The sequence below is a fragment of the Dromiciops gliroides genome, chromosome 4 (genome assembly GCF_019393635.1).
Source record: "Dromiciops gliroides isolate mDroGli1 chromosome 4, mDroGli1.pri, whole genome shotgun sequence".
In the NCBI taxonomy this organism is placed as follows: domain Eukaryota; kingdom Metazoa; phylum Chordata; class Mammalia; order Microbiotheria; family Microbiotheriidae; genus Dromiciops; species Dromiciops gliroides.
Genome location: NC_057864.1, coordinates 366,589,950 through 366,617,874, shown reverse-complemented (window position 1 = coordinate 366,617,874; position 27,925 = coordinate 366,589,950). Strand labels below are relative to the sequence as shown.

General features: G+C 36.7%; 1 protein-coding gene across 20 annotated transcripts in view; it reads left to right on the top strand.

Annotated features, from left to right (window-relative positions):
* Window positions 1-27,925, top strand: part of EPB41L2 (erythrocyte membrane protein band 4.1 like 2) — a 275,917-nt gene that overhangs the window by 233,153 nt on the left and 14,839 nt on the right. For 2 of the 20 annotated variants that reach the window (XM_044000762.1, XM_044000758.1), the window contains exons 14-23: window positions 2,669-2,701; window positions 4,907-5,053; window positions 6,549-6,650; window positions 9,086-9,253; window positions 10,472-10,525; window positions 10,742-11,296; window positions 13,581-13,703; window positions 16,236-16,334; window positions 17,930-18,010; window positions 26,280-26,393. In XM_044000762.1, coding sequence (XP_043856697.1) covers window positions 2,669-2,701; window positions 4,907-5,053; window positions 6,549-6,650; window positions 9,086-9,253; window positions 10,472-10,525; window positions 10,742-11,296; window positions 13,581-13,703; window positions 16,236-16,334; window positions 17,930-18,010; window positions 26,280-26,387 — 1,470 coding nt within the window. In that variant the 3' untranslated portion in view covers window positions 26,388-26,393. Of the gene's footprint in view, window positions 1-2,497; window positions 2,556-2,668; window positions 2,702-2,954; window positions 3,018-4,906; window positions 5,054-6,548; window positions 6,651-9,085; window positions 9,254-10,471; window positions 10,526-10,741; window positions 11,297-13,580; window positions 13,704-16,235; window positions 16,335-17,929; window positions 18,011-26,279; window positions 26,394-27,925 lie in introns of those variants that run through there. The other 18 variants (XM_044000764.1, XM_044000761.1, XM_044000766.1 and 15 more) reach the window with 18 other exon arrangements.

Sequence of the window (27,925 nt, the reverse complement as noted above, 5' to 3'; positions counted from 1 at the left end):
TCAATGAGTGCTAGGTCTTTAAAAACGAAATTTGGTTTATACAGGGTGAGCCAGAAGTCAGGAAGGGGCTTCAATCTGTACTTTTTGTTTCTAATTTGCAATTCATAGCATCATATACAGTATTTATAGGAAATAAATACGTATGCATATAGGAAATAAAGAAAAATAATTTTCAAAACGTTATTAAAACATCAGAACCCTTTGTGACTTTTGGCTCACTCTATATGAAGAATCTGCTGTGTAGACAAATGTTTACTTAGTAGAATTTCTTAATTTCATTCTCCCCTCCCTCCCAGCCTCCACCCTCCTTGTTCTTTGAAGATTTGGTCTCCCTATCTTATCTCAAGCTAGAAGTATAGCCGACACTAACGAGCTTGATAACACTGCTAATTGTCAAGGAAGCTTTGACCTGGTTTCTGATCTGGTCTGGTTTGTCTAAGGCTTCTCCACCCCAAACACCTCTCTGGAGTTCACCATATTCGTGCTAGACTTGGTGTAAAACACCTGCTGGGCTTTTAACTCAGAACTCCTGTGCTCAAGAAATCCACCAACCTCATTCTCCCCTAGTAGAAAGTACTATACACACATGAATATGTTCACTTCTACTATTTCTGGATATGGTTATCCTTTTTTGGCTTTAAGAGTAATTGTGGCTCCTCCCCCCCCCTTTCTTCTGTCCCTCCCTAACCTTTAAAAAAAGTATGAGATTTATCGTACAGTATTGATTTCTCTTAAATCTGCAAGATGTAACCACAGCCATAATCTTGAAACACCCTAGCCCCTTGTATTATTGGACTTTGGTGGATTTCAGACAAGTTATTTACAAAAATCATCCATGAAGATTAAATTTTCAGTGCTGGGTAGTCCAAGAAGGGAAAATGTTATGTTGTTATTATTTCCTTAGCATAGAATTTTAAAAATAAATTTATTGGTTTTTTAGATAGTGTGGAACATTTTGGTGTTTTATCATAGGACTGGGAATCTGGCAATTTTTTTTGCCTGATTGTTGGTTGACTGATAATTTTTTTAAAATTATACCGAAATTAACCAACCACTATTTTGTAGAGTCAGAAGATGCAGCATATGACTTCCTTTTGATAAGTACTATTGGTTAATTTAGTGCCTTCATGTCATTGTTTACTATAAGCAAATAGTGTTTACTGGCTATGAAAAATTGGAAACATTTATTATAGACTTAAAATGCAAATGTGTACAGAATACTATAATTTTAAAATCAGTCTTGTGTATTGTGAAAAAAAATGGTATTGTTGAAAGTCAGCTGAGTGAATAATCCAGAAATGTTAGTGGTTAAGTGTTTAGAGTTAGGTTGGGATAGATCCTAATCTGATTTTTTTTTGGGGGGGGGGTAGGGGAATTGTTGGACTTCAGTTTCCACATATATAAAAAGACAATACCTTCTATTTAGCTTATGGGTGTGTTGTCACCACATGACAAATTATGCAAATCTTCTTGAGCTTCTCAGAAGATGGTGCTGTTTAAATTCAGGATGGTCTTTGTATTTGCCATTAGCCAGATACTGAGTTTCTTATACTCTGAGATACTTCAGTACATTATGATTCATATTTTAGCAATTACATGCTATCTAGTTTTCACTTTTTAAAAAATTCAGGCTTCTTAGACTCTGCTATGTGCTCTGCACACAATAAACCTTGAGTAAATGTTGAATTTTACAATAATGAAGCAAATGTTTGCATCCTTAGAGAAAAGAGTGAGAAAATAATATTGTTCCTTTGATAGCAAAAGTAGTGAACTTCTCCACTTCTATTTCTCGTTTGAGTCTTTTTTTTCTTCATTTGTTTGCAAGGATTTCAAGATTTCCAAATACATTCTCTTAGGAAGCTAGTGAATTTTTCAGATTTTCCTAATGTGTGACATTATTGAGGTTTAAGATTATTTCCTCCAAAATGAACGATTTTTCTTTTATGATGTTCTTAGTTGTCCTTTATAAAATATCCTAACATTTTATTTAAAAGCGGAAGCTTTTAGAAAAGATAAAAAATAAGCAAGTACAAAGTGTTGTTTCCTTTTTCAAATATAGCATTCTCAAATACTTGACAACACATGGAACATTTATCCCTAAGAAAAAAGGCTAAATCCCAATTTTATTTCAAGTCATGTATTCTCTCTCTAACTAGCTAACTAAATTGGACATTTGAAATTAGAACTGATTGGGGGAGGATTATGATGTAGTTGAAAGAATGCTGGATTTGGGGTCTGAAGACCCGAGTTTGAATCTAGATTCAGCCATTTAGTGCCTTTGTGACCTTGGACAAGTCGCCTCAGTTTCATCGTGTGTTAAAGTTTCTAGTTATGGTGTCCAATGAATTGTGCTGGTTTGCACTCTGTCCAGCTTCATTCACATATGGGAAAGGCATAATTTGGGGGCTAAAAGAGAGAGAGCAAGACAATGGAGTTTCCATCTTGACCATTTCATCCTTGCAAAAGATTACCTCAAACATTTGTACAACTACCATAGGTGAAGAAAGAACAGTGTCTTAACGTTTACAGCTGCTTCTGAGACTGAAACAACGCAGGTTGGTAAAGTTAGAACTGGGTATTTTAACAGTAAACAGAACTCAATTGATTGGATTTAGAAGTCACACTAATACTTCATTTTTTCCCGGTCATTTGCTATGTGCCCTTTTAGGCGGGGACTGAAGAAGAGGAAACACAGTTGGAGGTGGTGGATGCTTTTTTGTTTTTTCCCCCTTCCTAAAACTAAATAAGTCATAGTTGCCGCTTGCCATTATTATTGTTTGGGAGACGCTTGCAGAGTTTATTTGTGAGGTTGATTTGAGTGGTGGCTTTGGTTTTTGCTCTCATTTATTTTTAAAGTCTCAGATTATCAAACTCTGGCTCATTTCTGGTGCTTGTTGATACATTTATGTTTATATTTGCCTTTTTTCCCCTCTGTGTGTGATTTAATTTCACAGAAGAATTCCTTGAGAGTAGAAGGGGAAAATATTTATGTCAGACATAGCAATTTAATGTTGGAGGTTTGTATAATCTAAGAAACCCATTCTGTTTTCATGGCTGCCAGGCTGCTAAGGATGGGAGGTCACTGAAGGCTGGCTGGCAATCCTTTATGAGCAAGCACAGTGCATGAAATGCATGGGGAAATGCAACTTAGGAGTGCATGGTGTCAATCTTGTTCTCTTGCTTCTAAGAATATATCTTTTGGAAGTTCTTGAAGTGGCAACTGGGAAAAAATATCAACAAATGAAATTTTGATCAATAAACCTTTAAAAAAGGATGTGGGTTTGTAAATAAACCTACTTGTCTCTCTACAGATATCTTCATATAGATTTTAAAGTATCTTCTATTCAATTTGTGTTCCCATCAACAGATATAGGCTGTCTAAGATACTTGAAAATTCATCACTTTACCATTTAACTGGTTGATCTTTGTCCACACTCTTTTGTGTAGAAACCTTGGAACTGGGAACATAAACATAAACATTTATTCAGACATTCTCTTGGAAGCATGATAATCGATAAGATTTTATTGATTAAAAAAGCCAAGAACTGAATCATCCTGCAGGGACCACTGTTGAATTCCCTGTGTCACAGCAGAACTTAACTTTTTTTCCCTTCATATTTAAGACAGACTATATGATATGTATACAAGAGGTTTGCAAATCAAAGTAATCTGACTAACTAATCTCTTTGGTTGCTTTTTGGCAGCTTTGATAATTGCTAGAAATGTATTATTGCATAACTTACTAAAATCCTTTGAAGTGTAATGCATAACATTGCTTTGAAGAAATCCAAGAAATGTGCCTGATCTCAAGCCACAGTAATTTTTCCATGCCATGCAAAAGTGTTAGTTTTTGTTTTTTAGTTTTTCTATTTCTTAAAAATAGTGATATGAATCCCTAAAACAGCTACTGTGCTTGTGCATGAATATGGAATACCTAATTTTGGGAGATGCATGATGGTTTGCCCCTCTGTATCAGGGAGAAGGACTAAAGACATGATAGAATACAATTTGCTCCTTGAATTTTGAAAATTAAGAACCACTCTTAAAGCTAAACTAAAAGCATTTTGCTTAGTAGCTACTATTTACTCCTATAAGAAAGATTTGCTGCTCTCAGAATGAGCAGCCATCAAACTGGAGTAGCCCAGTTTTTGTTTTGCCCTTGCTTGGTCACACTTGGTAGCCTGTGATGATGGCAGAATGCTGCTTGTGTACTTTATAACCAGGGTATGCTTGGTTTTAGACAGATTCCCTACATAGAATCCCTGAGCAAAGATGTAACCATAACCCCTGGCAGCAGCTACTTTCATAGTTTTAGCTCATTAAGGTATCAGAAACAGTCTTTAGAATTTGCAGACTGCAGAAATGCAGTCAGCTCTTGGTTATTTTGATTTTTATCATAATTTTTTAAAAAAACATGGCACCATCCCTCCAGCCTCCCACTATATGATCAAGAAATTCAAATCAATTTAAAAAATTAACCAAAAGCAAATTATTAGGGTTGAAGAGAAGGAAGAAGAAATGGGAATCATGATTCATTCCAATTCAAACAAAAAAAATTAGGGGTCATAGAGTTCTTTTGAAATATTCAGAATCTTTAGCACAAGTAATCCAGAGATCACTGTAGTTTCTTAGAATGCAAAGGGGGGGGGAAGGAAAATTTAGAAGCACCTTAAATATGAATGGGGACAAGAAAATTAGCTGCCTCTTTTTCAAATTTTGACAGATGGTAATTCGTGAACAGCAAGATGGCTTTTGAGACTTGGCATTTTTCTTGTTTTTATTTTTTCAATTAAATAAATTTGCTTTGTCATGTTTTTGTTTTTATTTTTCCTACTGGGTTTTTTCTTTTGTTTTTTGTCCCTTTGGATTTTTTTTTCTTTTTTCTTTTTACGTTGCACATTGCTAGGACCTGGATAAGACCCAGGACGACATACTGAAACATCAGGCTAGCATTAGTGAACTCAAGCGCCATTTTATGGAATCCACACCTGAACCACGCCCCAATGAGTGGGAAAAGCGGCGTATCACACCTTTGTCCCAACAGACACAAGGGGTATGTCATTAGATACTTGTGAGCATGTGTTTTGTTTGGGCCATTCAGTAAAATTCAAAATGTCTGGCCTGCTATGTTGAAATCTCCATCAGGAAGGTATGAAATATTTCCCTTTCAATTTTTTAAGTTGTTCTAACAATTTCTTAAAATACTAAATATATATTAACAATTTTATATTCACAGACCCCATTCTTAGATATGAGTGTGAGAAGATAGACCAATATTTTTCTTTAAAGTTCAAATAGTTGCCACATGGTTTATCCAAAATCATTGAACCATAAATTAAAGACTACAACAGGATATTGCAATAAGTATTGAGGGTTTAAGAGTTTGGTAAGAAGTTTAATAATTAAAGACAGTAAATAAGAAATTTCTATTTTTATGATATTCCTATGACTATCTCTTAGCTAACAGAAGTAACGAAATGCATAGAACTTCTGTACCTATCTATATTTTGAAGTGAGGACTTAGTGGTTCCAAAACATTTTCTACCAAGGTTATCTTAACATACTTTGCTGATCCTTTTGTCCTCATTACAAAATAAGAATTTAAAAAAAATTACTCTTTTTATCATGTTTCTCGTTTCTTTCAATAGACTATAACCCCATTAAGTACAGAGACCATTTCATTTTTGTCATTTCCCCAGAAACTATACTGGTGCACAATGTATGTGCTTTAATAAACGCTTTTTGAAATGAAAACAATGAGCCTCCATTTGTTCTAGCTCCTATTGTGATGCCCCAACAACCACTGTGTCACTCACAAATGACCTTCATGGGCATAGGTATTAAACTTGGGGAGGCAACGATTTATTATGCTATTCATTCTGGGTTTTTTCTCTTTTTTAAAAAAAATGTGTAAATATAGTATCCCCTCCCCCCAACTCAAATTTTCTATTGAATTAATTGCAATATGTCATAATTCAGATTGAAGTTTACATAATCGCAACCAGTTGTGGTCCAGATATTTGATATTTCCATATTTTGAAAACCAAAAAATATATGAACTATGCAACCAGAAGCTTTATGAAGTCAGAAGAAAAATTCATTTATCTGAGAAGTAAATGAATAAAAATAGATGAGCAATAATACTCCATTTTTATAACTGAAAATTTTTAGTTTGTTAATTAAGTTTTAAGGCACATAGGTGGCTGCTTAGGATTGCTGTCCATGACTATTATATTCTTCCTTTCAGGTACTCTGAAGTGGTTGATAAAATGAATTCATTGTTTTACAGTAGGATGGATATCTTTTGTTAATGTATAATAATAAATGTATGTAAATAATGTATAATAATAATAATAAGTGTAATAAATGTATGATGTGATGGTATGTTTGTATATTAGATTAAGAAGGTAGAAGACTCCTCAGAAACCTACTGTCTCATCTCCCTGAAATGTTTGTTCTACTCACCTACAAGATTGTTTCATGTCTGTGTTGTTATAGGTATTCTGTATTTGCGTTGTGTTAATTGTGTTCAATGTTTAAAATAATAGAGAAAAGATCACCTTTTCAAAATGGATATTTTGCCTGTGAAGGACAAGCAACAGATCCCAGCAGCCCCGATTGTTGAAGAAAAAGCTCAGGAGACAGACAAGGTGTTCACCTTGCATCCTTGCATCTACCCTTGCTTTTTTCCCTTTTCTTTCTCTGAGCTATTGGAGGCCTTTTTCTGCTTCTGTGAACTATTTTTTTTTTTGAACCGCTGTAGGATAGGACTTTTTTTAATTTTTGCATTTTAAAAGTTACATTTTGATAACTACCATATCAAAACAGTCTTTAAATAGCAATGGTCCTTCGTAAAATGTGTTGTTGGGGTTTTTTTAGATCATGGTTTATGCATTGAATGCATAAGTGACTATCATTCAACATGGCATCCAAAGCAATCCCTGGATTTCAGTGAAGTGACTAGCCCTTGGAAAAAGCATGACTTCTAATGAAAATGCCTGATGTTTTTATAGCACTTCCAAGCATTGCATTGACATTGTCAAAGTGGTAACTGTGGAAGCTAAGAGATGGGAGGGACTGTGTTCAAAATTAGGACTACACTGGGGTTAAATTTTCATTAAGCTAGAAAAATAGTAGTGATATACTATGGCAGCCCAGTGATGGGGCCTACCAGTGCTAGTTGACAAGTTAGAATTCCCTCACTTTCTTTTTCTTATTTCTAAAGTGCTTTTTGTGTGTCTTATGTATTGCAGAGCAAATGTTTACCTTGTTTTGAGGGCTGTTAGCATCAGTCTGCCATGTACAGATCACCCAATGGGAGTATGCAAAAGAAGTAGCATTGTCTTGCTTTTGGGAAATTTAGTCTGTTTGAAGGGATACTTGGAATTACTCAATCCCCTTTGCCCAGGAATAACTTAGGAAAAGGGAGTATTTTGTAGAAAGTCACTTTTCTCTAGGACTGATTAGTTCACTTGGTTGGAACACTCTGCTAATGAGCACAGGGTTCCCGGGTTTAATTCTCATGGATTCTGTTACCCCTCAGTAAACTAGTTAGCTGTTCCTCTAACACAGAATGCATTCATAATTCAGGGCAGACATTAATATAATTCCATCAGAAAGAATTTAGAACACATGGCCAGCTTGCTAATGGTGAGTCAACAACTTTGAGCGAGTTACTTCACTAGGGAAGGTGGTGCCTCAATTTTCTCCATCCATAAAATTAGAGTTTGTACCAATAATAGATCTCTAAATACACAGCTTTCACATTCTTTCAGTCTAACTTTATATGCAAAGAGGTTTAGATCAGTTTTAATGAGATCAAAAGACTTTTACAGTGACATCTTTAATGATGACATTACAGTTAAGTGAAATGGTAAAAGGAGGAATAGCAATTATTTTTTCCATGTTGGACAGGGGTTAGTTAATTTTCCATTATTCATTTAAAAGTCATATCCTTTATCTTTGACCATACAAAATATGGTGTTAGAATGTAGCCATTTACAACTTTAAATTGTATTTTCTGTAACAATGGGGATTTAAACTTTGTCATTTTATCCAGTTTATCCCCAGAAATTAAACAGAATTCTTTTCACCATTGTATGTTTTTTAGTCTGAAACCCACCCATTCTTATATACTTAAACTTTGCTCAACACTCATTAGGTGAATGCAGGTAAATGAGCATTAGAGATGTAATTTGGATACTTGAGATCTAGTTCTTGCTCTCACACCAGTTCTGGTAACTTGGACAAATATCCTGATGTTTTTGAACTTCACTTTGCCTATCTCAAAAATGGGGTGGGTGTGATACTTGCAATATCCATCTTAGAGATTTGCTGCAAGCATAGCATGCTACAAATTATACAGTGCTAGGCAAATGTAAGCTTTTATTATTTCTTGAAGGTGCTTCTCATTTTCTTCTCCCTCCCCTTTCTTGGTTTTCATCATCTGCCTGCAAAAGCTATTTTATTAGCGTCTTCTGTTTGGTACTGTGGAAAGATCATCCTCCCTGGAGTCTAAAGACTTGGATTCAAGTTATACGTGTGATACTTAAGTGCCTTTGTGACCTGGGGCAAGCCACTTAATGACCACGGGCAACTAAGCCCAAGAATTTGCAGGATGATTAATCCACGTGCCATTTCTTTTTCAGGCATATATAATTTGTTTGTGGTTTCCCTTCCATATTGTCCCATATTTTCTGATTCTTGAGGCGGGGAGGGGGGTTTCCAATTGGATTCTCAGCAGTTCTTTACAGTATTAATTTACTCATAACATTTACTGAATGCTTACTGGGAGTAAACATGGAATGTTGGGGGGCCAGCAAGGAGTCTAGCCTGAGGCAGTGTTCAATTTGGGAAGTAGTGGACTTTATCTTACAGGCAATATAGAGAGACATCAAAGATTTTCAAGCAGGGGAGTGAAATGGTGAGGCCCAGAGAAACCTTTCAGAATGAGAACTTCTTTCTTTCTGTTTTATACTGTTCTTTTTGTTTCCTGTCTTGTGTAACCTTTCCTTTCATAGGTCACTGTTGTCTGTATCCTCTCTTTCATTGTTAATTCTTTGCTTTCCCTTTTCTGACTGTCTAGAGCCTAGAAGAGGAGATAACATCAATTTTATTTAGTAAAGAGGGCTTTTCTGCTAGCATGAAAGCCACCTTCACATCAACCGGCATTCGGACAGCAGAGGGCTCTGTTGTGAATTATAGTGTACCTTCTGAAATGCTTTCTTCCTCGCCCTTCTCACAGTTGCTTGAGGTGCATTTTGCTTTTTTTCCCCTCTCTCCTGTATTTTAAAGCCACATGTGAAGGAATAGGATTTTTGAAGATTCACTTGGTGGGGAGGAGAGTGGGTTTTTATCAGTGAAATATATTCCATTTAGGAGAAATAGTATTAATGACTATGATGCATGAAAAAAGAAAGGTGGGTAGAAGAGTGGGTATTTGGTTCTTAGGACATAGTTCTATTCCCCTTGGTAGTTAGGTATTTGGGAGCCATCTTGGGAAAGCAAAGCATCATCCAGTGGTAGCATTATCTTCACCAGTTATCATGGCAACAGTCTCTTCCTCCTAATGTAAATTTCCTTGCCTTGAGAAATGAAACTGTGCCCCCCCCCCCCGCTGAGTGAGCAAGTTTTTAAAGGAATAAAAGCTCTTTAGGGAGAGAAACATCCTGAAATAGAAGTTTACCACAGCAGTGATCCAAATACGTCATATTGTAGAGATTCCAGTAGTGAAATAATCAAGTTTTTTTGAGCACCTGATGGGTGTCTTGATTACTACCCACCAAAAGTAAATTGTAATTGTCCATAAAGACTCTTTAAGGATATTGGGGAGTTTATCTGAAACATTCAAAGCTGTTTCAGTTTCATTTAGGTGTAGAACATTATCATTCACACTATACTTTCTAGGGTCCCTTTTTGCTATTCTCCACCGAAGCCTGTATGAATTAATAACCAGATGTGGAATTTATCCTTTTTTTTAAATATTAGTGGAGTTTGCTAAAACCAAATCAGTTATAAGGCATTTCTTCAAATAAGAGCATTTTCCTGACATTGCCTTAATTTAGGTCAGGACTCTTGAGGCCAGAGTGTTCCTAACCCACAAAAACACAAGATTGTTTCCAGAGTAGTTGAGAGAAACCCTGAAGCTGTTACTGCTCTCAGATCAGCTGGCTTTGGTAGGATTTTAGTGTTGATACATCAGCTTAAGATAGTAGAGGTGATGGGACTTCCTTGTAGGATCGAAAGGGGCTTTGCCTGTTTTGTTTTTTTGAGGGTGGGGTGGTGGTGGTTAATGAGTTAGGTTTTGAGGCTTCTAGTGCTTGTATGGACTGCACTTTGTGTGATAAGAGCAAAGGGTTCCTGAAGGTGTTGTTGCTTTCTGTTCTGCCTTTTGTTGTGTCATATTTGTTTTGGTGGATGTTGAGGTAAAACATTATTGATTTTGTGTCCTTGGTTGCTTTTTGTTCCACAGAAACGTGCTCCCACAGCAGAAGGGCCTTGTTCTGGAGCCAACGATGCTGTTAAGGTTCTCCCATTTTTCCATGTTAATTCCATTGCCTGCCATGTCTGATCATCCTCACATTTTCCCCCTCTTCCCTTTCAGTCAGCCCATCACAATCATCCTTGTTTTTCTCCATGACATGAACCTGCCGTCAGTTGATTTTTGTTTTCATCCCTCCCCCCTTTTTTTTGGTTTATTCATATATTTTTTGTTTTTCCTCATCCATTTTTTTTTGTATAGAGTTCACATGAGACTCTGAATGTAGTGGAGGTGAAGAAGCAGGCAGAGTTTGGGAAAGAAGAGAGAGTAATCACAGAAGGCGTGAACGGTAGAGACAAAGTACCACCCGGGAGTGATCCTGGGGAGATTCGTAAGGTGGAGCCCCTGACACACAAAGACTCCCCCTCCCTGTCTTCAGAGAGCAGCAGCAGCAGCAGTGAAAGTGAGGAAGAAGATGTAGGAGAGTACCGACCCCATCACCGGGTGACCGAGGGTACCATCCGGGAAGAGCAGGAGGAAAACGAAGAAGAGGTGGAGGAGGAGAAGGAGGAACGGGCATCAAAGGTAGTACAGTGTGTGGAAGCAGTGCCAGAAGCCAGCTCAGTAAAGCAAATCACAGTAGAAACAGTGGTCCAGGAAAATGTAGTTTCCCAAAAGGTCTCTGGAGAGAAGAGTTTAAAAGAAGGAGATGAGCAAGACATGAGAGAAGAAACTGAGGAAGAACAGCACAAAGTAAACGGAGAGGTGTCTCATGTTGACATTGATGTTTTGCCAGAAATAATTTGTTGTTCAGAGGTAAATGGGAGTGCCAAATGGGAGCTAAATTATAGAGCTATTTACCAGGTCAAAAGCACCTGCTTTTCTTCTTCCTCCTGTCCTCCCATTTCTTGTTCAGGGATTTCAGCAAGATTCAGATCCTTCTCTCTCTAATGGAAGGGAGAAACCACTGATGAGCAGGGAAATTTCTACCAGCTTAATTCATGGTTTCTAGCTTCTTTGCCAAAACTGGATGACCTGGTAGGGCAAACTTTGCTACAGCCACCATATCATGCCCTTTATTATTTTTTCTTTCCTTTTCCACATTTAAATTTTTCTTTGCATGTTCTAAATATTTCCAAATATGTCTTGTCTTTGGTCTCTGCTGATTCTTGACACTAAATGTCCTTTAAAAAAATTGATTCTATAAGAAAATTGATCTTTGTTTGAATGTGGAGAAATGTGGTCCAAAGGGTGAGTGGTTGTGTTTTCTTGCTCTTGTTGTTGGGTTTGGCCTTTGCAACTAAACCTTCTCTCAGTCTTCAGCTTAATGTCAGATCTACTTCTTTCATCTCCCAAATAACTACAGTATTATGATTGGAGTGGAGCTAGGGAGAGATTGTCCAGGTGAAACCATGTTAAGGAGGGTAGCAGTTCTTATTACTGCCCTACTCTGGTAGCATCTCCTGGCAGTTTCAGAGCATTGCTTTGGGATGTCATCATGGTATTTGTGCTTTGAAGGTTCTGTGGATTATGTGCTTTGTCTAAGAACCTCCTTCCAACCCTCAGAGCAGCCAGAGAGCCTCTTAAATCAGACCACTCCCTCAACCTTAATTCTGTTCTACATTCAATTCTGGATTATTTGCAGCAAGATTAAATGTTTTATGGATTGTCTGCAGCAGCTCTGTGTCTTTCCCTTTTCTCCCCCTGTTGCCATCAACTTCCTGGACTTCTAGTAATTCTACTTTGGGTGGTCCAAATTGTTTTGTGCTTAAAGGGGAATATTGACTCTATGGACTGTATATCTCTGCATCCAGAGTTGAGTTAACAAGACGTTTAGATTTTTTTCTCAGATATTTATAAACATAGCTTCCTTTTGTTAGGGCATATGATCCTCAATTGACTATATATTGGGTTTTTGTTTTTTTTTTTTTGGTGAGGCAATTGGGGTTAAGTGACTTGCCTAGGGTCACATAGCTAGTATGTGTTAAGTGTCTGAGGTCGAATTTGAACTCAGATCCTCCTGACTCCAGGGCCAGTGCTTTATCCATTGTGCTACCTAGCTGCCCTGTATATTGAAATTTTAATGAGGATTTTGGTTCTATTTTCTTTTTAGGTTATGCTCTTATTTCACGAACATGCATTTTGAGAGCCTGTGACTTTATTTTTTGTGGCATTATTATTGTTGTTGTTTGTTTTTAATATGTAGTTGTTAACATTTAAACAAACACAGATAGGCCTTTGGGAATGTGATTTCTAAGAATTAATAGTGCTGCTACTTTAATTTACTTCCAAGGATACATAGGCACTGCAGATCCAGAGCTGAGTCTAACGCATGCATAATGGACTAAAATTATGGCAACTCACAGGGCTGTTTTAAAGCACTCTGGGGAAGAATTCTAGCTAAGCATAATGCAAAATGGATATAGTAGCTTTCTTCTGATCCCATTTAAAATTTAACTGTTGTGATGTTGAGAAAACACAGCTTTTCTTTTTTCTTTAAACAAAGGACTCTGTGGTTAATTCTCAAGAAAGCAACATTTTCCTCACTGTACCCTTTGTACATGGGAATGATAAGAAGAATATGGGGAAAGAGCAAACACAAATTCACCTGAGCCTCCACAACATCTGCACGTGAATGCACCTTTATACAAACTGTGATACAAGCAGTGAAATCTTTGACATCCGCCATATTGACTTGTAAAAAGTGGTCAACTTATAGAACTATAGCCAACTATTGTGGATTTCATTCAGCATAGGTTCTTGCATTCTGCTATTACTTGCTTAAGCCTAAGGGGGTGAATCAAGGTGTGATAGGTTTGACACCTTCTTGATTGAGGGAATGTGTTCTCAGTATATTAGATTAGATGAGAGATGTCAAACCACTTGTTTTTGTTTTTGTTTTCCTCTCCTTCCTTTCTATTTTATTTCTTGCTGTATTGGGGGGAAAAATGATTTGCTTAAATGCCTTCCCTGCTGATTCTTTTTGCTCTCCTGTGTGAATGCATGTGTGGATGTTTCTTCTGACTATTTTGGTGGCTCCACTAAACAGCTTTATATGATTACCTTTAGAATTTATTGTTTCCTTCCTTTTTCACTTCAGCCACCAGTGGTAAAAACAGAGATGGTAACTATTTCTGATGCTTCACAAAGAACAGAAATCTCCACCAAGGAAGTCCCAATTGTCCAAACAGAGACCAAAACCATCACTTATGAATCTCCACAGGTAAAAAAAAAGTTGTAAGATTCAGTGGTTATACAGAAGGGGAAGGGTAATACTTAAATATTTTTGTACTTTATTTTGTCTTATTTTTCTCTGATTTTTCTGGTGATTTACATGTTGATGATAGTACCTTCCCTTCAATGAGGAAGCTAGATGTGGTGTCATTGGTGTCAAAACTCAAATAGAAATGCATCCCTGTGGGCCAATACTTACTTAGAAAACTACAAATTTAATGTTATCATCTAGGTTTCTTTTCCTTTTTGTTTTTTAAACACTTCCCAGTTACATTTTAATTTGGTGCTTGAGTATGTAAGACTTTCTGTAATATGAAACACATATTGCAACTTGTTTGTCAAGCATATATTTTTAAACTTGAGGTTTTTCTTCAAGCAGGATTCATGAAAGTATTAGAAATGAGTGTAGGGGCAGCTAGGTGGCACAGTGGATAAAGCACCAAGTCCTGGATTCAGGGGGACCTGAGTTCAAATTCGGCCTCAGACACTTGGCACTTACTAGCTATGTGACCCTGGGCAAGTCACTTAACCCTCATTGCCCTGCAAAAAAAAAAAAAAAGAAGAAGGAAGGAAGATAAACAGGGCTTCCCTCCAGAGGTGACAAATATGCAGGAAGTATGCAATATTTCAAAATGTCACTATTTAAAGCATACAAAATAACGATTTTATCCTATAAGAAGTCTTAAATTTCTGAGACAGGAGTTAATAATTATGTATGATAATTTATACTCTTAATCATTGCTTAGTGTAGGGTTTGTTTTAAATATATAGTTTTTGAAATGAGAGTGTGGGCATATATTTGATATTAACTACAGAAACATAAGCAGCTAAGTTTTTTTAGGCAATATTTCTGTTTGGGTAGAGAGAGGGGGGAAGTAATACAGAGGTTGTTTTTCTAAAAGCCAGCATAAAAAAGTTTGTTTTTTTGTTTCTACAGTCAACCCATTTCACATGTCAAGGATTTTAGCCCTCTCAGTCCACTTCACTTTTTACCCTGGTATTGATTCTTATGTTTATGTGAGTGTCCTAGAATTGAAGTCACATTAATTGAATTTCATAAAATGAAGCCTACTAAGTGTGCTGAATTACCATCTTCACATTGGCTTTCTTTCTCTTGTCCTTACTAATGTCTCTGCCTAGAGTGGGTAGCCCTCCCACCTTTGTGTCTCTTTTCTCCTTGTTACTATAAGGCAGAAGAAAGTCTGTGAACCTCTGGGAGAGCCCCAAGACCGTTCAAGGGGCTCCATGAAGTCAAAACTACTTTCATAATAGCACTAGGATATTATTTACTTATTAAAATACTGCTCCCTCTTCCAACTGTATATCTGAATTTTCTTTATATGCTTCATCTAAATATATCACGACAGATTGAATGCAGAAGAAGCTATGTTCTAATTAATAAATTGGACATTAAGGAGATTTGCAAAAATATTTAAAACAATGACTCGACTATTTTTTGTTTTAGAAAATATAGTTATTTTTCATAAAAAAATTATGGTGTCATGTCATGGATTTATTGTTGTTCTTCAATGAATGAATAAATATTTTACAGACTTTTCAGTTTTAATTTCTAACAAGATAAATATCACTAGATCAGTTGCCCACATTAAAAAAAAATCTCTTTGGGGTCCTTAATAATTTTTAAGAGTATAACAGGCTCCTGAGATCAAAGTTTGAGAACCACTGTTATAAAGTGTTTGACAGCTAGTGTACCAAACTACTACTTAAGTGAAAATTAGCATAGTATTAACTATATAGATGTAGAAATAATACAGGCACAAAGTTCCATCATAGAACCTAGCTAAGAATCAAGTCTTGGAGAGTTGGAAGTGTTTTGGTCTTGGTTTTGGTTATTTTTTAGATTGCCTATCATTTGAGATCAGCCCATTGCCATCCTTCTCTCTTTAAGAGGTCTGTTTTCTTTTAAGTTCCATCAAGTACTCTCTTTATTTTCCCCTGGTCACGTAATAAACCTTTATATTTGCTTTCTGACGTTTCTTTCCATCAGCTCAAGTGGGATGGTTTTCTGGGCACAGACCTACCTTTGTGTCCTGAGACCATAGGACTAGCTCTCTAGAACTAGAAGAACTAGAACTGGGTTAGAACTAGAAGTAGAACTGGACCTCAGATGTCACCCTCTCTTTTACAAATGAGGAAAACTGAGACTGTCAATAACTGGTCCCCCAATTCTTGAAAACCCTCTCACTATTCTAATTCCTTACTTCTAGGTTCTTACTGATTATCTTCCTGTCTTCCCTTTCCTTCATCCCTTACACAGTTTTATTTGGTAAACCCGATTTCTACCATATCTTTATTCTATAATTCAACCACCAGACAAACTCCTGGCCAGTGGCTTACCCAATACAAATTGCTGTGTATGAACACATTTATTTCTATAGACTCTACATGTTTGTAACAGAAATATATTTAAAGCTACTTGTTCAGTGGGGAGTGTTTTTTTCCCTTACAACTAATGCTCAAAGTTAAGTACTTTTGATTTTTTCCCCCAAACTATCTATAGATTGATGGTGGGGCTGGTGGTGACACTGGCACATTATTGACTGCACAGACCATCACTTCTGAATCTGTGTCTACAACCACAACCACACACATCACCAAGGTAAAACAATTAAAATGAATCTAAAAAGAGGGTCATTTTGTAATAATTTACCTCCTTTGAAATGTGCTTTTTTTCTTTTCCCACCCTCCTACTATGTAACTTCAAAGTGATAATGCTAAGAAGAGTAAAAATACCCTAATTTCATTTCCATCACCTAAGAATTCAGGTTTTGAAGTAAAATTTATCTATATCACATAGACCTCCTGAAAGGGTGAGAGGATGAAGATATTAAAAAGTGTATTTGTTTACAAAAATGTGGCACCATAGACTTTGTACGTATAGCTTAGTCTTCGGAAACAAGGAAAACAGTGATTGAAAATATTGCTATAAACAAATGCTTTGAATCATGTATTTTTGGTAAAGTCATTTTGGTTTAACTACCACTGTGATCATCTGGTAAAAACATATACTCAAAGAATTTTTTTTCCTAGAGTTATTTTCCAACCTTTTTTTTTTTTTTACTATTCATTTTTTTCCATATCATGTTAGTGTTTTTTAAGATTTCAAAATATTCTTGGGCATTTTTCCTTGTCCCTAGGCACATTTGCCAGAACTCTATCATTTTTAAAAAAATCTTAATAGTATTTTATTTTTTTTCCAGTTGCACATAAAGTTAGCTTTCAACATTTGTTTTTATAAGATTTTGAGTCCCAAATTTTTCTCCCTCCCCCCTCCATAAGAAAGCAACCAATCTGATATAGGTTATATACGTACAATCATGTTAAACAGATTTCCACATTAGTCATGTTGTGAAAGAAGAATGAGAACAAAAGGGGAAAACTTCCAAGAAAGAAAGAAAAAACAAAAATGGTGAAAATAGTATGGTTCCAGCTGCATTCAGATTCCACAGTTCTTAATTCTATCATTTTAAAAAAGATTCCACTTTCAAATCTCATGCTATCCTGTATAATGATGGTTTTTGCGCCAGAGTCCTTTAAAAACACTGCCCCTTGTGGTTTCAGGAAGCTGACTCAGAGATTCAGACACTTAAATGTTTGTTTGCCTTTGAAAGGACTATGTGACATGGAGCTATGTTGCCTGTAATAAAATATCACAAACTGTTTGGCAGTAAGTAGATTAACAAAATCCTTGACATTCCCTGTGAACTTACTAAGATATGGAAACATGTGAGTGTTTTCTCCCATGTCCTGCCCTTTCCACCCCTCTTTCCATTCATATCCACATCAACTAAAAAGTGAATTGGATCAAATAAAATGTTTTAAACACCAAAGTGAAACTAATGTGCTGAACCCCCAACCAAACCCCAGTACTTGTTTTAAACCGAATTTCAGACCAAGCCAAAGTTTGCCCATAAAGTAACAACAAAAACAGCAGCCTAGTTTATATGCTTATTCTAACTTCATCCAATTCTGGACAAGTACATCTTAAGGCCCACTTCACTTGGAAACTTATTCCATCTTTGGGTACAACAGTGCTTTGTAATAACTTCAAACATAGAGTCCGTTAGCTTCATTCTCCCAGTAGGGTTGAGTTGCCTGGTAATAAAATATATTGCATCCCATTCACTTATTTTTGATTAAAGAGAAATATGTTTTAGTGATTTATTCTAATCTATTTTCTCTTATGGCTTTTAGACAGTAAAAGGCGGAGTATCTGAAACAAGAATTGAGAAACGAATTGTCATCACTGGAGATGCCGATATTGATCATGACCAGGTAAGTCCATAGGTTGTCGAAGTAGGAGTTTTCATATGTATTCATATAGGTTTGCATTTTTCCAATACCCAATTATCAGAAAATCTTTGACTCAAAAATCCTCAGCAGTAATTCTCATATTTCATCAAGGAATTGTTTCAGCTTACCTTTGTATATCCAGTGCTTATTACAGTGCCTGACACATAGCCTGTAATAATAGCTTGTTGATTGATTGACTAATGATTAATGATTAGTTCTATCTCTTCACCTACCCATACCTTCCTTCCCATGCCTGCTTGTTACTTCTCATAGTAGTGGACTGATAGAAAATAAGTCTCTGCCTGAAGTCTGTTCTATAAAATAAATATTTATCAAACTGTATTAATATGTACCTGACAATTATAGTTTGACATTCTTCTCAAAACACATATGAAAGAAAACCAAACCAAAATGACTTTGAAAAATAAAGCAGAATATAGATACATATTTTAGGTGAATAGCCTGATTTCTGTTAGGCCAAAGATTCTTAAGTTAGCCCCCCGTTTCACAGTCTGGTATGTCCTGTGGACTCTTCCTCAGAATAATATTTAAAAAGCATCAAGTAGGGGGCAGCTAGGTGGTGCAATGGATAAAGCACCAGCCCTGAATTCAGGAGGACCTGAGTTCAAAACCGGACTCAGACACTTTACACTTACTAGCTTTGTGACACTGGGCAAGTCACTTAACCCTCATTTCCCTTTAAAAACAAATACAAACAAACAACAACAAAAAAAAAAAACAAGCAGAAAAAAGCAGGGGATTATGAAGAAAACAAATTATATTGAAATATGCAGTTAGCAACTTAAAAAAAAAAGAAAGAAAACAAGATCATGGACCCCAGTTTAATAATAAATAAGTTAGACCTTTCTTAATTTTTCCTTGAGCCAAGGGTACATCGACTAGTACCTATTTTTACACTATACTTAGACTTCTTAGAATTTCAGCTCTGTATAAAAATAAGTGTTTAACACTGAATAAGTACAGTAAGTAGAATGTTATTTTCCCCTTACTGTTACTTCCTGTACCTTTGAAGCCAGAATAATCTATCATATCTTTTTGGTTAGTGTTAGGCATTCACATAGTTGTATATTTTTTTGTTCTGCTTTTTGTTTGTAAAATGAATGTACCATTGATTGAAATCTCCCTATTTGATTTTGCTTGATGATTTTTATGGGAAAGCATTATTGAAGAGCAGTTGGTATGGCAAGTAAGACCATTATTTGTTGAACAGTAATTTATGTGTCAAAAACAATGTATGTCACCAGCATTACAAGAATTAATGGTAACATATTCATGATGGTTACTAATAAATTAAATTAATTAAATTAGCTGCTGGTGTGTTTCTTAGCCACAACTATTTGAAAAGCTTATTTGAAAAGTATTTTTCTATACACCTGAAAAATTGTGCATCTACCATCATCTTTGTTTTTATCATTATCTTTGTTAGTTTTGTAGGAAAAACGGAACATTACATTAATTGAGTCTGAGAAAAGCATGAATGAACTTCTAGTGTTAACTTGTGGCCACATAAATGGTTTTCAACAGGTGGCATACTGGAGACATTTAAAGGAGCTGAGTAGGTGATGAGAATATTGGATATATGTGGTGTTTTTAATTTGCTACATTTACAGATGCCTGAGCTCTTTTACAGAAAAGTGAAGTATGGGGGCAGCTCACTGGCACAGTGGATAAAGCACTGGCCCTGGATTCAGGAGGACCTGAGTTCAAATCTGGCCTCAGACACTTGACACTTATAGCTGTGTGACCATTGGCAAGTCACTTAACCCTCATTGACCTGCAAAAAAATAAATAAATAAATAAAAGTGAAGTAATGCATTGCTTATTGCTGTAGCTTGGGTCAGGGACAAATCAGAGTTAAACAGCTGTAAATGAATAGAATCTGACTTCCAAAGTAGGGAGTTTTACGGTGATTAGTATTATAAGAAGACTTATGGTTTATGAAAGCATGTATTTGTGACGAGGGGTAAGGGTGTGTGTATATATGATATATAAGTTATACACAGTCTCATTAACAACAAATAAATGTATAAGTGCCAGCTGTGATCAGAGCACCTTGCTCAGCAATGAGGTGTTAAGTACAAGGTTCAGATAAAACCTAATTCCTACCTTCATGAAGTTTATAGTCTAGTAGAGGGGTAAGACACAAAGCTGGAGAAACATAATACATGGTAGCACACTATAAATGCACTAGAGTCCTAGGATTTGAGTTGAAAGGGCTGTTAGTTGCCATCTGGTCCAATCTATACACAAAGTAAATCCCTACTATAATATATCTAAGCAGTGGTTGTCCAGCCTCTCAAGGAGGGAGAAGCCAACCCTTCTTTAGGCTGCCCTTTCCACTTTTGGGTGGCTCTAATTGCTTACAAGCTTTTCCTGATATTGAACCTAAATTATTCTCTTTGTAACTTTCTCCCACTGCCCCTGGTTCTATCCTCTGAGACCAAACAGAACAAGCCTAGTTCATTTTCCCCACATGATAGCCCTTCAGATACTTGAAGGCAGCTATTATATCCTACATACATGCACACACACATACACATAGATATATGTACACACTTGTGTATGTATATATGTATAGGAAACAATGTAAGCAAAGGCACGGAGATAGGAAAGTATGGAATACATGTGAGTGCTGGTCCCTTATATGAAATAAACCTAAAAAGATAGGATTTTACCAAATTATGAAGGATGTTGAATACCAGGATAAGAAGTTTTCATTTTACCCAAGAGACATTAGGGAGATGCTAATGGGTTCTGAGCAGAAGAATGGTGTGGTCAGATCTATGGATTTAAGAAAAGCAGGGAGGAGACAGTGGTCACGCTAAGGGGTAATGATGGTCCAAACTAGAGTGGAGGCAATGGTTCCTCCAAAGAAGGAATAGAGTGAAGAGAGATTTGGGTATAATTCACATGGATAAGTTATCACAGGGAAGAGTCAGAGAAAACCCCAGGGTTACGGCCATGGTGTCATCAATAAACATAATGAAATCAGAAGGAGGAGCAAGTTCTGAGGAGAAGATAATAAGCTTAATCAGCGGTGGACATGTTGAATCTGATGTACCTATGGGATTCCAAGGTGGGGAGATATCCCCGTAGCATTGGGAAATGCAGGTCCTGGGCTTGGGATAACTTGGCATTGGATATATAGGGTTGGAGTTATCTGCATTGATGTGATAATTGAAACTGTACAAGAAGACTAAATTGCCAGGAGAGTGAGGGTAAAAAGAGAAGATGGAGAGAGAAGGCCAAGCCCAGAACCTTGAGAGACACTCCAGTGCACTGAATACTTTTTAAAATGCCTGCTATGTTTAAGGCAACCATGCCAAGCATTGAGGTTACAAAGATAAAAGGTAGAATGCTACCTTCCTTCAGGAAGGAAGCACAGTGCCTGGAACATATACGTTAAGTACTTATTAAATATTGATTGTTTACTTGATTGATATTATTTATCAGTAAGACAAAAGCTAAAAGTGAAAAAAGCATAGCATATTTGATAATAGACTTTAGAGCAGGAAGGGTCTTCAAAGACCATCCAATTCAACCCCCCCCATCTTACAGATGAGGAAACTGAGGCTCAGATAGTTGAGGTTACTTGCCAGGATCACACAGGTGGTAAGCAGCAGATCTTGGATTTGAAGCAAAATACTCTTGCTCTTTCCACCATTCCATTCGAGTTCATATTTACCTAAATTCCGAGGAAGGATGCACATTCCTATCTTTATATAGAGAGTGTTGGGGGAGTGCAGAGATGGCCATCTCCCAGTTATAAAAGTCAGACTCATCCACCAGTGTGATCCAGGAGCCCTTCCCTGGCTCCTTTCGCAAAGATCTGAGCTACAGAGAAGCCAATAGAGGGAAACAGGAGGGTTAATCAGGAGGGAAGATTACCAAGAATATGATATTTGGAGAAGCCAAGAGAAGAGAGTATCTGGATATAGGGTGATGGTCCACATCCAGATCGAGGAGAACGAAGGCAAGTTAGGCACCGAGCCAATTTTCTTAAAGTGGACAGAAGGGAAACCAAATTCCATGTGGTTGAATGGGCGGGGTTGGAGAGAGGAACTGGAAGCAGCAGCGTTGGGCTGCCAGATTTTTAAAGCTATAAAGTAGCACTTCTTCTTGACTGTAACCAGAGGGCATTCTTTCCATTTGAGCAGTGTGTCCCTGGGAAAGGTATGGAAGTGATTATATGACCTGTCAGCTCAGGTTAGTGTGAGTGAAGATCCTGCACTTCCCAGCTTCAGATGAGGGAGGGCCAGATTCCTGCCCTTTAATCTTGCCAGTCCTATAGGCCAAGTTCTGGGGTTGCTTCCACAGTAAGGTCGGGAAGAGTTACCCCTGGAGATTTCTTTGTCCCCAAGCAGAAGTTGATTTTCCTCCAACCCTCTCCAGTTTACCCCTGCAACCAAACTCCTTAGATCTTCAACATAGCTCCCTTCCCACAGGAATTTTAACTCAGAAAAGATTTCAGCAGTATTCTTTTAGCCTTTTTTTGGTGTTTACATGAAAGTTCTAATCTAGGATTCCTATTTTGCAACACATCTTAGTGAAAACCAGATATGCAGAAATATAAAATGTATGTGCCAAATAGTACATATGTATAACTTTAATATTTGGAATGTGATATAATGAAATATTGACATTAATTACTGTTTAGGGATACTTCCACTATTATATGATGACTTAAGATCTTGTTTTGAAATTGGAAATAAATACACAGTTGAGGAAAATATCTTAGACTCTCAGGTTTTCTGATAGGGTCATTTAGTTCAGCTCCCTTTGTTGGCATTGTTCAGGTATTTTTCAATCATGTCTGATTTTTCATGACCCCATTTAGCACTTTCTTGGCAAAGGTATTGGAATAGTTTGCCATTTCCTCCTCCAGCTCATTTTACAGATGAGGAAAATGAGGCAAATAAGGTTAAGTGATGTACACAGGGTCACACATCTACTAAGTGTCTGAGGCCAGATTTGAACTCATAATGAGTCTTCCTGACTCCAAGTCCAATACTCTATGTACTGAGCCACCTAACTGCCATCTAATCCCCTTTAATGGTAGGCAAATCCATTCTAGAACTTTGCCTAAAGCAGTCATCCAACCATTCTCAAGGCATAGATATTACTACCTAACGGGACAGCCCCTTTTGATTTTTTAACATCTTTTCATTGCCTTTTTTTAAGCCTTTCTTAAATTGCACCAAAATCTATATGCCTGTAGCTTTTATACTCACTAGCCTTCCCTGAAATCTGTTTTTTAAAAAAGTCTAAACCGACTGATTTAATTTTCATTTCTTAATTATAATGTAGCATAGGCTTTTTTAAGGAAATTTAATTTCATGTTCTATTGTGCTTGTCTGTTCTTGAAGTCCATAATTAAATGACCAAGCTGTTGAGAATTAAACATCCTTTCATTGCTGATGTTGGGAAGCTCAAGTAGTATCTTAAATAATATCACAAACCTCTTTCCCAGATCTTTTCTAAAACCTAAGGGTACGTCAATAGTGAACAAATACAAATCTGTAATAAAGAAATAGAATTCTGTATTCACTTGGTAATTGTTGTTCAGTCTTTTCAGTCATGTCCAACTCTTTCCAACCCCATTGGGGAGTTTCTTGGCGGAGATACTGAAGTGATTTGCCATTTTTTCTCCATCTCATTTTACAGATGAGGAAACTGAGGCAAATAAGTTTAAGTGACATTCCTAGGGTCACAAAGCTAGTAAATATCTGAGGCTGTATCTGAACTCAGGAAGATAAATCTTTCTGATTCCAAGCCCAGTTTTCTATTCACTGCACCACCGGGTTCCAAATACCAGAACCCCACATCATTCATTCTATGTTTTTTTTTTTTTTTTAGTGAGGCAATTGGGGTTAAGTGACTTGCCCAGGGTCACACAGCTAGTAAGTGTTAAGTGTCTGAGGCTGGATTTGAACTCAGGTACTCCTGACTCCAGGGCCAGTGCTCTATCCACTGCGCCACCTAGCTGCCCCTATTCATTCTATGTTAAATTTTCAAATCTTCATCAGGGAGGAGACCAAACAGGCACAATAGTTGATCTATCCCCACAGCAAGTTGCTAGGAAATAACATCCAAATTTGTGATTCTTAAGTGTCATTTGGACATCCGAAACTGGATATAGATTTACTTCCTCACTCTTTCCCTGATTTTCCCTCTCTCCCATCACACACCCACATCACACACAACCAAAAGATTTTTAACATATTACTGTATCTGTGTTCCTTTCCAAACCCACTCCTCTGCCTAATTTTTCACTTTATGCTGATGGCACTAACATTTAAATATATTTAAACTTCTTTTAATTGTACTACATTTTCCAAATCTGTTTTTATAGATAATACTCTTTGTACAGAATAACTCACAACTCAAATCATTCTATAAAAATTAATTTTTTGGCATTATGCAGATGCCAGTAGACTTAGTGAAGTAACATATGGTATTGGACATATTGTCATGCTACATTTGGATCCATGTTTTCCTAATAAGATATAATAATCTATCCTTGGTTGGATTTCTTTCCAACTTTAAAAATTAAAGAAAAAATCATTAATTTTGATCTTATGGAATTCTAACTTGTACCACGAGATTTCCAAGAGTAGTACTTTTTGTACTTCTCATGCCAAAAATCCTCTTTTGTGTTTTCCTTTACCCCCCAAAGTTTGGATGCTTTTTTATGTGCATGGATAAAGAAGGCTTATACTGAACACTGATTTCTGAGTGTCATACTGAAAAGCGTTGGACTAAGTAAGCGATTTCTAAGATCCTGTCCAACTCTTGCATTTTATTATTCTGTCCTGATTAATTACCTCTCTGTGCTTTTCTGTATTTCCACAATAAAGGGGGTGGTGGGGTGGTCTGAGGAGGAAAGCAGGGAAACAGATGTAAAGAATTGTATTGTTGATTTTTGCAAAGAAGCATTACCAGACATGAGCACTAGGGGGCACCATAACCCATTCTTTCTCTCCTGTACATGCATACACGGACATGAGCCTCTAATTTGGAGAAGTGTGGCAGCACACTGTGCAGTTTGGAATCAGCCAAACCTTTAAAATAAGTTTTATTAATGCTTTTGATGTTTTTTTAAACAATCATAGATATTTTCCAACATATTTGTACCATTCCCATCCCTAATAAAATCCTCTTCATTAAAAAAACAACAACAGTTAAAATGTAAAAACCCACTGATTTTTTGATAGCAAATGGAACATGGAAGGTAGTGTAGTATAAAATAAGCTCTAGAGCCTGAAGTCGTGGGTTCAAATCCCACCTCTGATATTTGCTACCTATATCATCTTGAGCACTGAAATCACTCTTTTCATTTCCTTTGTCTGTAAAATAAAGCCATCCAGCTAGATTAAGCCTTTGCTTATCTTTCCAGTTCTAGAACTAGAATTCTCTCATCCATATCCTTAAATGCCTTCCCTAGCAAGGAAAGGGTAGTGTGCTTATATCATCATTGTTTTCTAAGACCAAGATTAGTCATTCAATCTGAGCGTAGCTGCCTGTTGACTTTTTTTCATTTAAGTCTTTGTGGTCAATTTGTATATTGTTCTCCTGGTTCTGCTTGCTTCCTTTACTCTGCATCAGTGCATGCAGGCCTTTTTATTGTTTCTCTAAATTCCTCATATTCATCATTTCTTATGGCACAGTAAATTACTGTTACATTCCTATGCCATTATTTTGTTTGGCCTTTCCCAATAGTCACCCATTTTATTTTCCCTTTTTTTTTTTTTTTTTTTGGTGCTACTGCAAAAAGTGTTTCAATTAATACTCTGGCGTGTGTGTATTTATATTCATGTAGTTACCAATAGATAAGACTTTTCTTTCTGTCTTTGATGACATTAGGGTCCATGCCAATAGTGGGATAGCTGTGTTGTCAAGGGACATAAATAGCTGTTGTTGTTGAGTTGTTTCAGTCATAAAAGACTCTTCATGGTCCCATTTAGAGTTTTCTTGGCAAAGAAAGTGGAATGATTTGCCATTTCCTTTTCCAGCTCATTTTTACAGATGAAGAAACAGAGGCAAACAGGGTTAAGTGACTTGCCCAGGGTCACACAGCTAGTCAGTGTCTGGGGCCAGATTTGAACTCAGAAAGATGAGTCTTCCTGTTTCCAAGCCCAGCACCCTCTCCACGGAGATCCTTTTAAAATATTGTTTTCTAATTTGAACACTGATAGACTAACTCCAATTATCTGTTTTCTACCCCTGTTAGGCATTGGCACAGGCAATTAAGGAAGCCAAAGAGCAGCACCCTGACATGTCAGTCACAAGAGTGGTGGTGCATAAAGAGACAGGAGTTGCAGAAGAAGAGGAAGAATAAATTAAGGTAAGAGAACCTGCCAACTCCAAGGTCATTTTTATGGCTCTTCCTTTAGAACATGTTAGATTTAACTCCCTTTTAAAATGTAATCTTTCAAATTGACCTGCTTGGATGATTTGCATTTACTTATGCACCATGTGACTTGGTAGGTATACCTGGGTAGCCCTCAAGACAAATGAGGCATTTCCAGCAATTTTGTGTGTGTATGTTTGTGTGTATGCACGTATGTATGTGTTTAACATGCCTTTCTAAAACTCTTCAGTATAAGACCACTGACTTGACCAAAAATCCACTTTGGATATGAGGTTCAACACAGTTCATGTTTTATTCAATTAGAAATCTTGCAATAAAGGAAGGTAAGAGAATTCTACTAACTCCAAGGTCATTTTCATTTAATTCCAGAAATCTTGAAATCTGACAAACACATGCACACACACACAGATGCAAATCTTTCCACAAAAATAGTACATATATCCTAGAAAATTAATCATAAGTCAAATTAGACATAAAATGCATTTGCATAAGTATGTATAGTGGAAAGTATCCATACCTTAGGAATAAGGAGACTTTATTCTACTTCAGATTCTTCCTTTTTAACTACTTATATAGCCTTTGGCCAGGTCTCAATCTCTCTACACCTGGTTTTCTTGAACTGTAAAAATCGGGTTTGTGATGAGACCACAGATATGAAAAGGGCTTTGAAAAGTGTTAAGTGCTTTTAAAATATAAGGCATTGGGCTTTTTTTAGGCTGGATTCTCTGAGCCAGTCACAAATACAAAGGTAAAAGTCTAGTGACCACTTAGCACTGGTAAGACTCTGACTTCATCTGCATGACTTCTTAAAAATGAAAGTAGCCCTGTATAAAGGGGAAAAAAGGCAAGAGCTTCCCTAATGAATTCAAAATATTACAGAAACTGAATGTATACAATTTTCTGCATGACTCATAACTTGCTGTTTCAATGATGATCCATCTGCCACATGAAGTATGATACATCTGTGAAGCATCATGTTAAAAATAAAACCCACAAAAAAATTAAATTAAATTAAACCACCTGTGGCAAAATTACCTCCTGATCTGTTTTTTAAACCCAGGTTTTTCAGATGTTGCATTTACTGAAGGCAGGATAGATACATCTAACATAACTCTTTCTCCTTGTGGATCCCTATCTGCTTTTCTGAGTGCATCCTTTTCCTTCTTCAGTTACAGCCTTTTCATAAACACTCAAATGAAAAAAAGTATTGAATTTCAAAAGAAGTATCCAGAGAGATGGTTCCTACTTTTCCTTACTCATTCTACCTCTTCTCACCTGTCTGTCTCTTTCTCTGTGTGTCTGCCTCTGCCTCTGTCTCTGTGTCTCTGTCTCTCTCTGTCTCTCTGTGTCTGTCTGTCTGTCTCTCTCTCATATCTCAGATTCCTTTCCTTCTTCTCCAGTTAATTTCCCCTTAAAACTCCTACATCTTCTCTCCCAGCTGCATCTATTGTTATTGAATTATTTTCTCTCTGGGTTTCTAAATTACAAAAAAGAAACAATAGCTC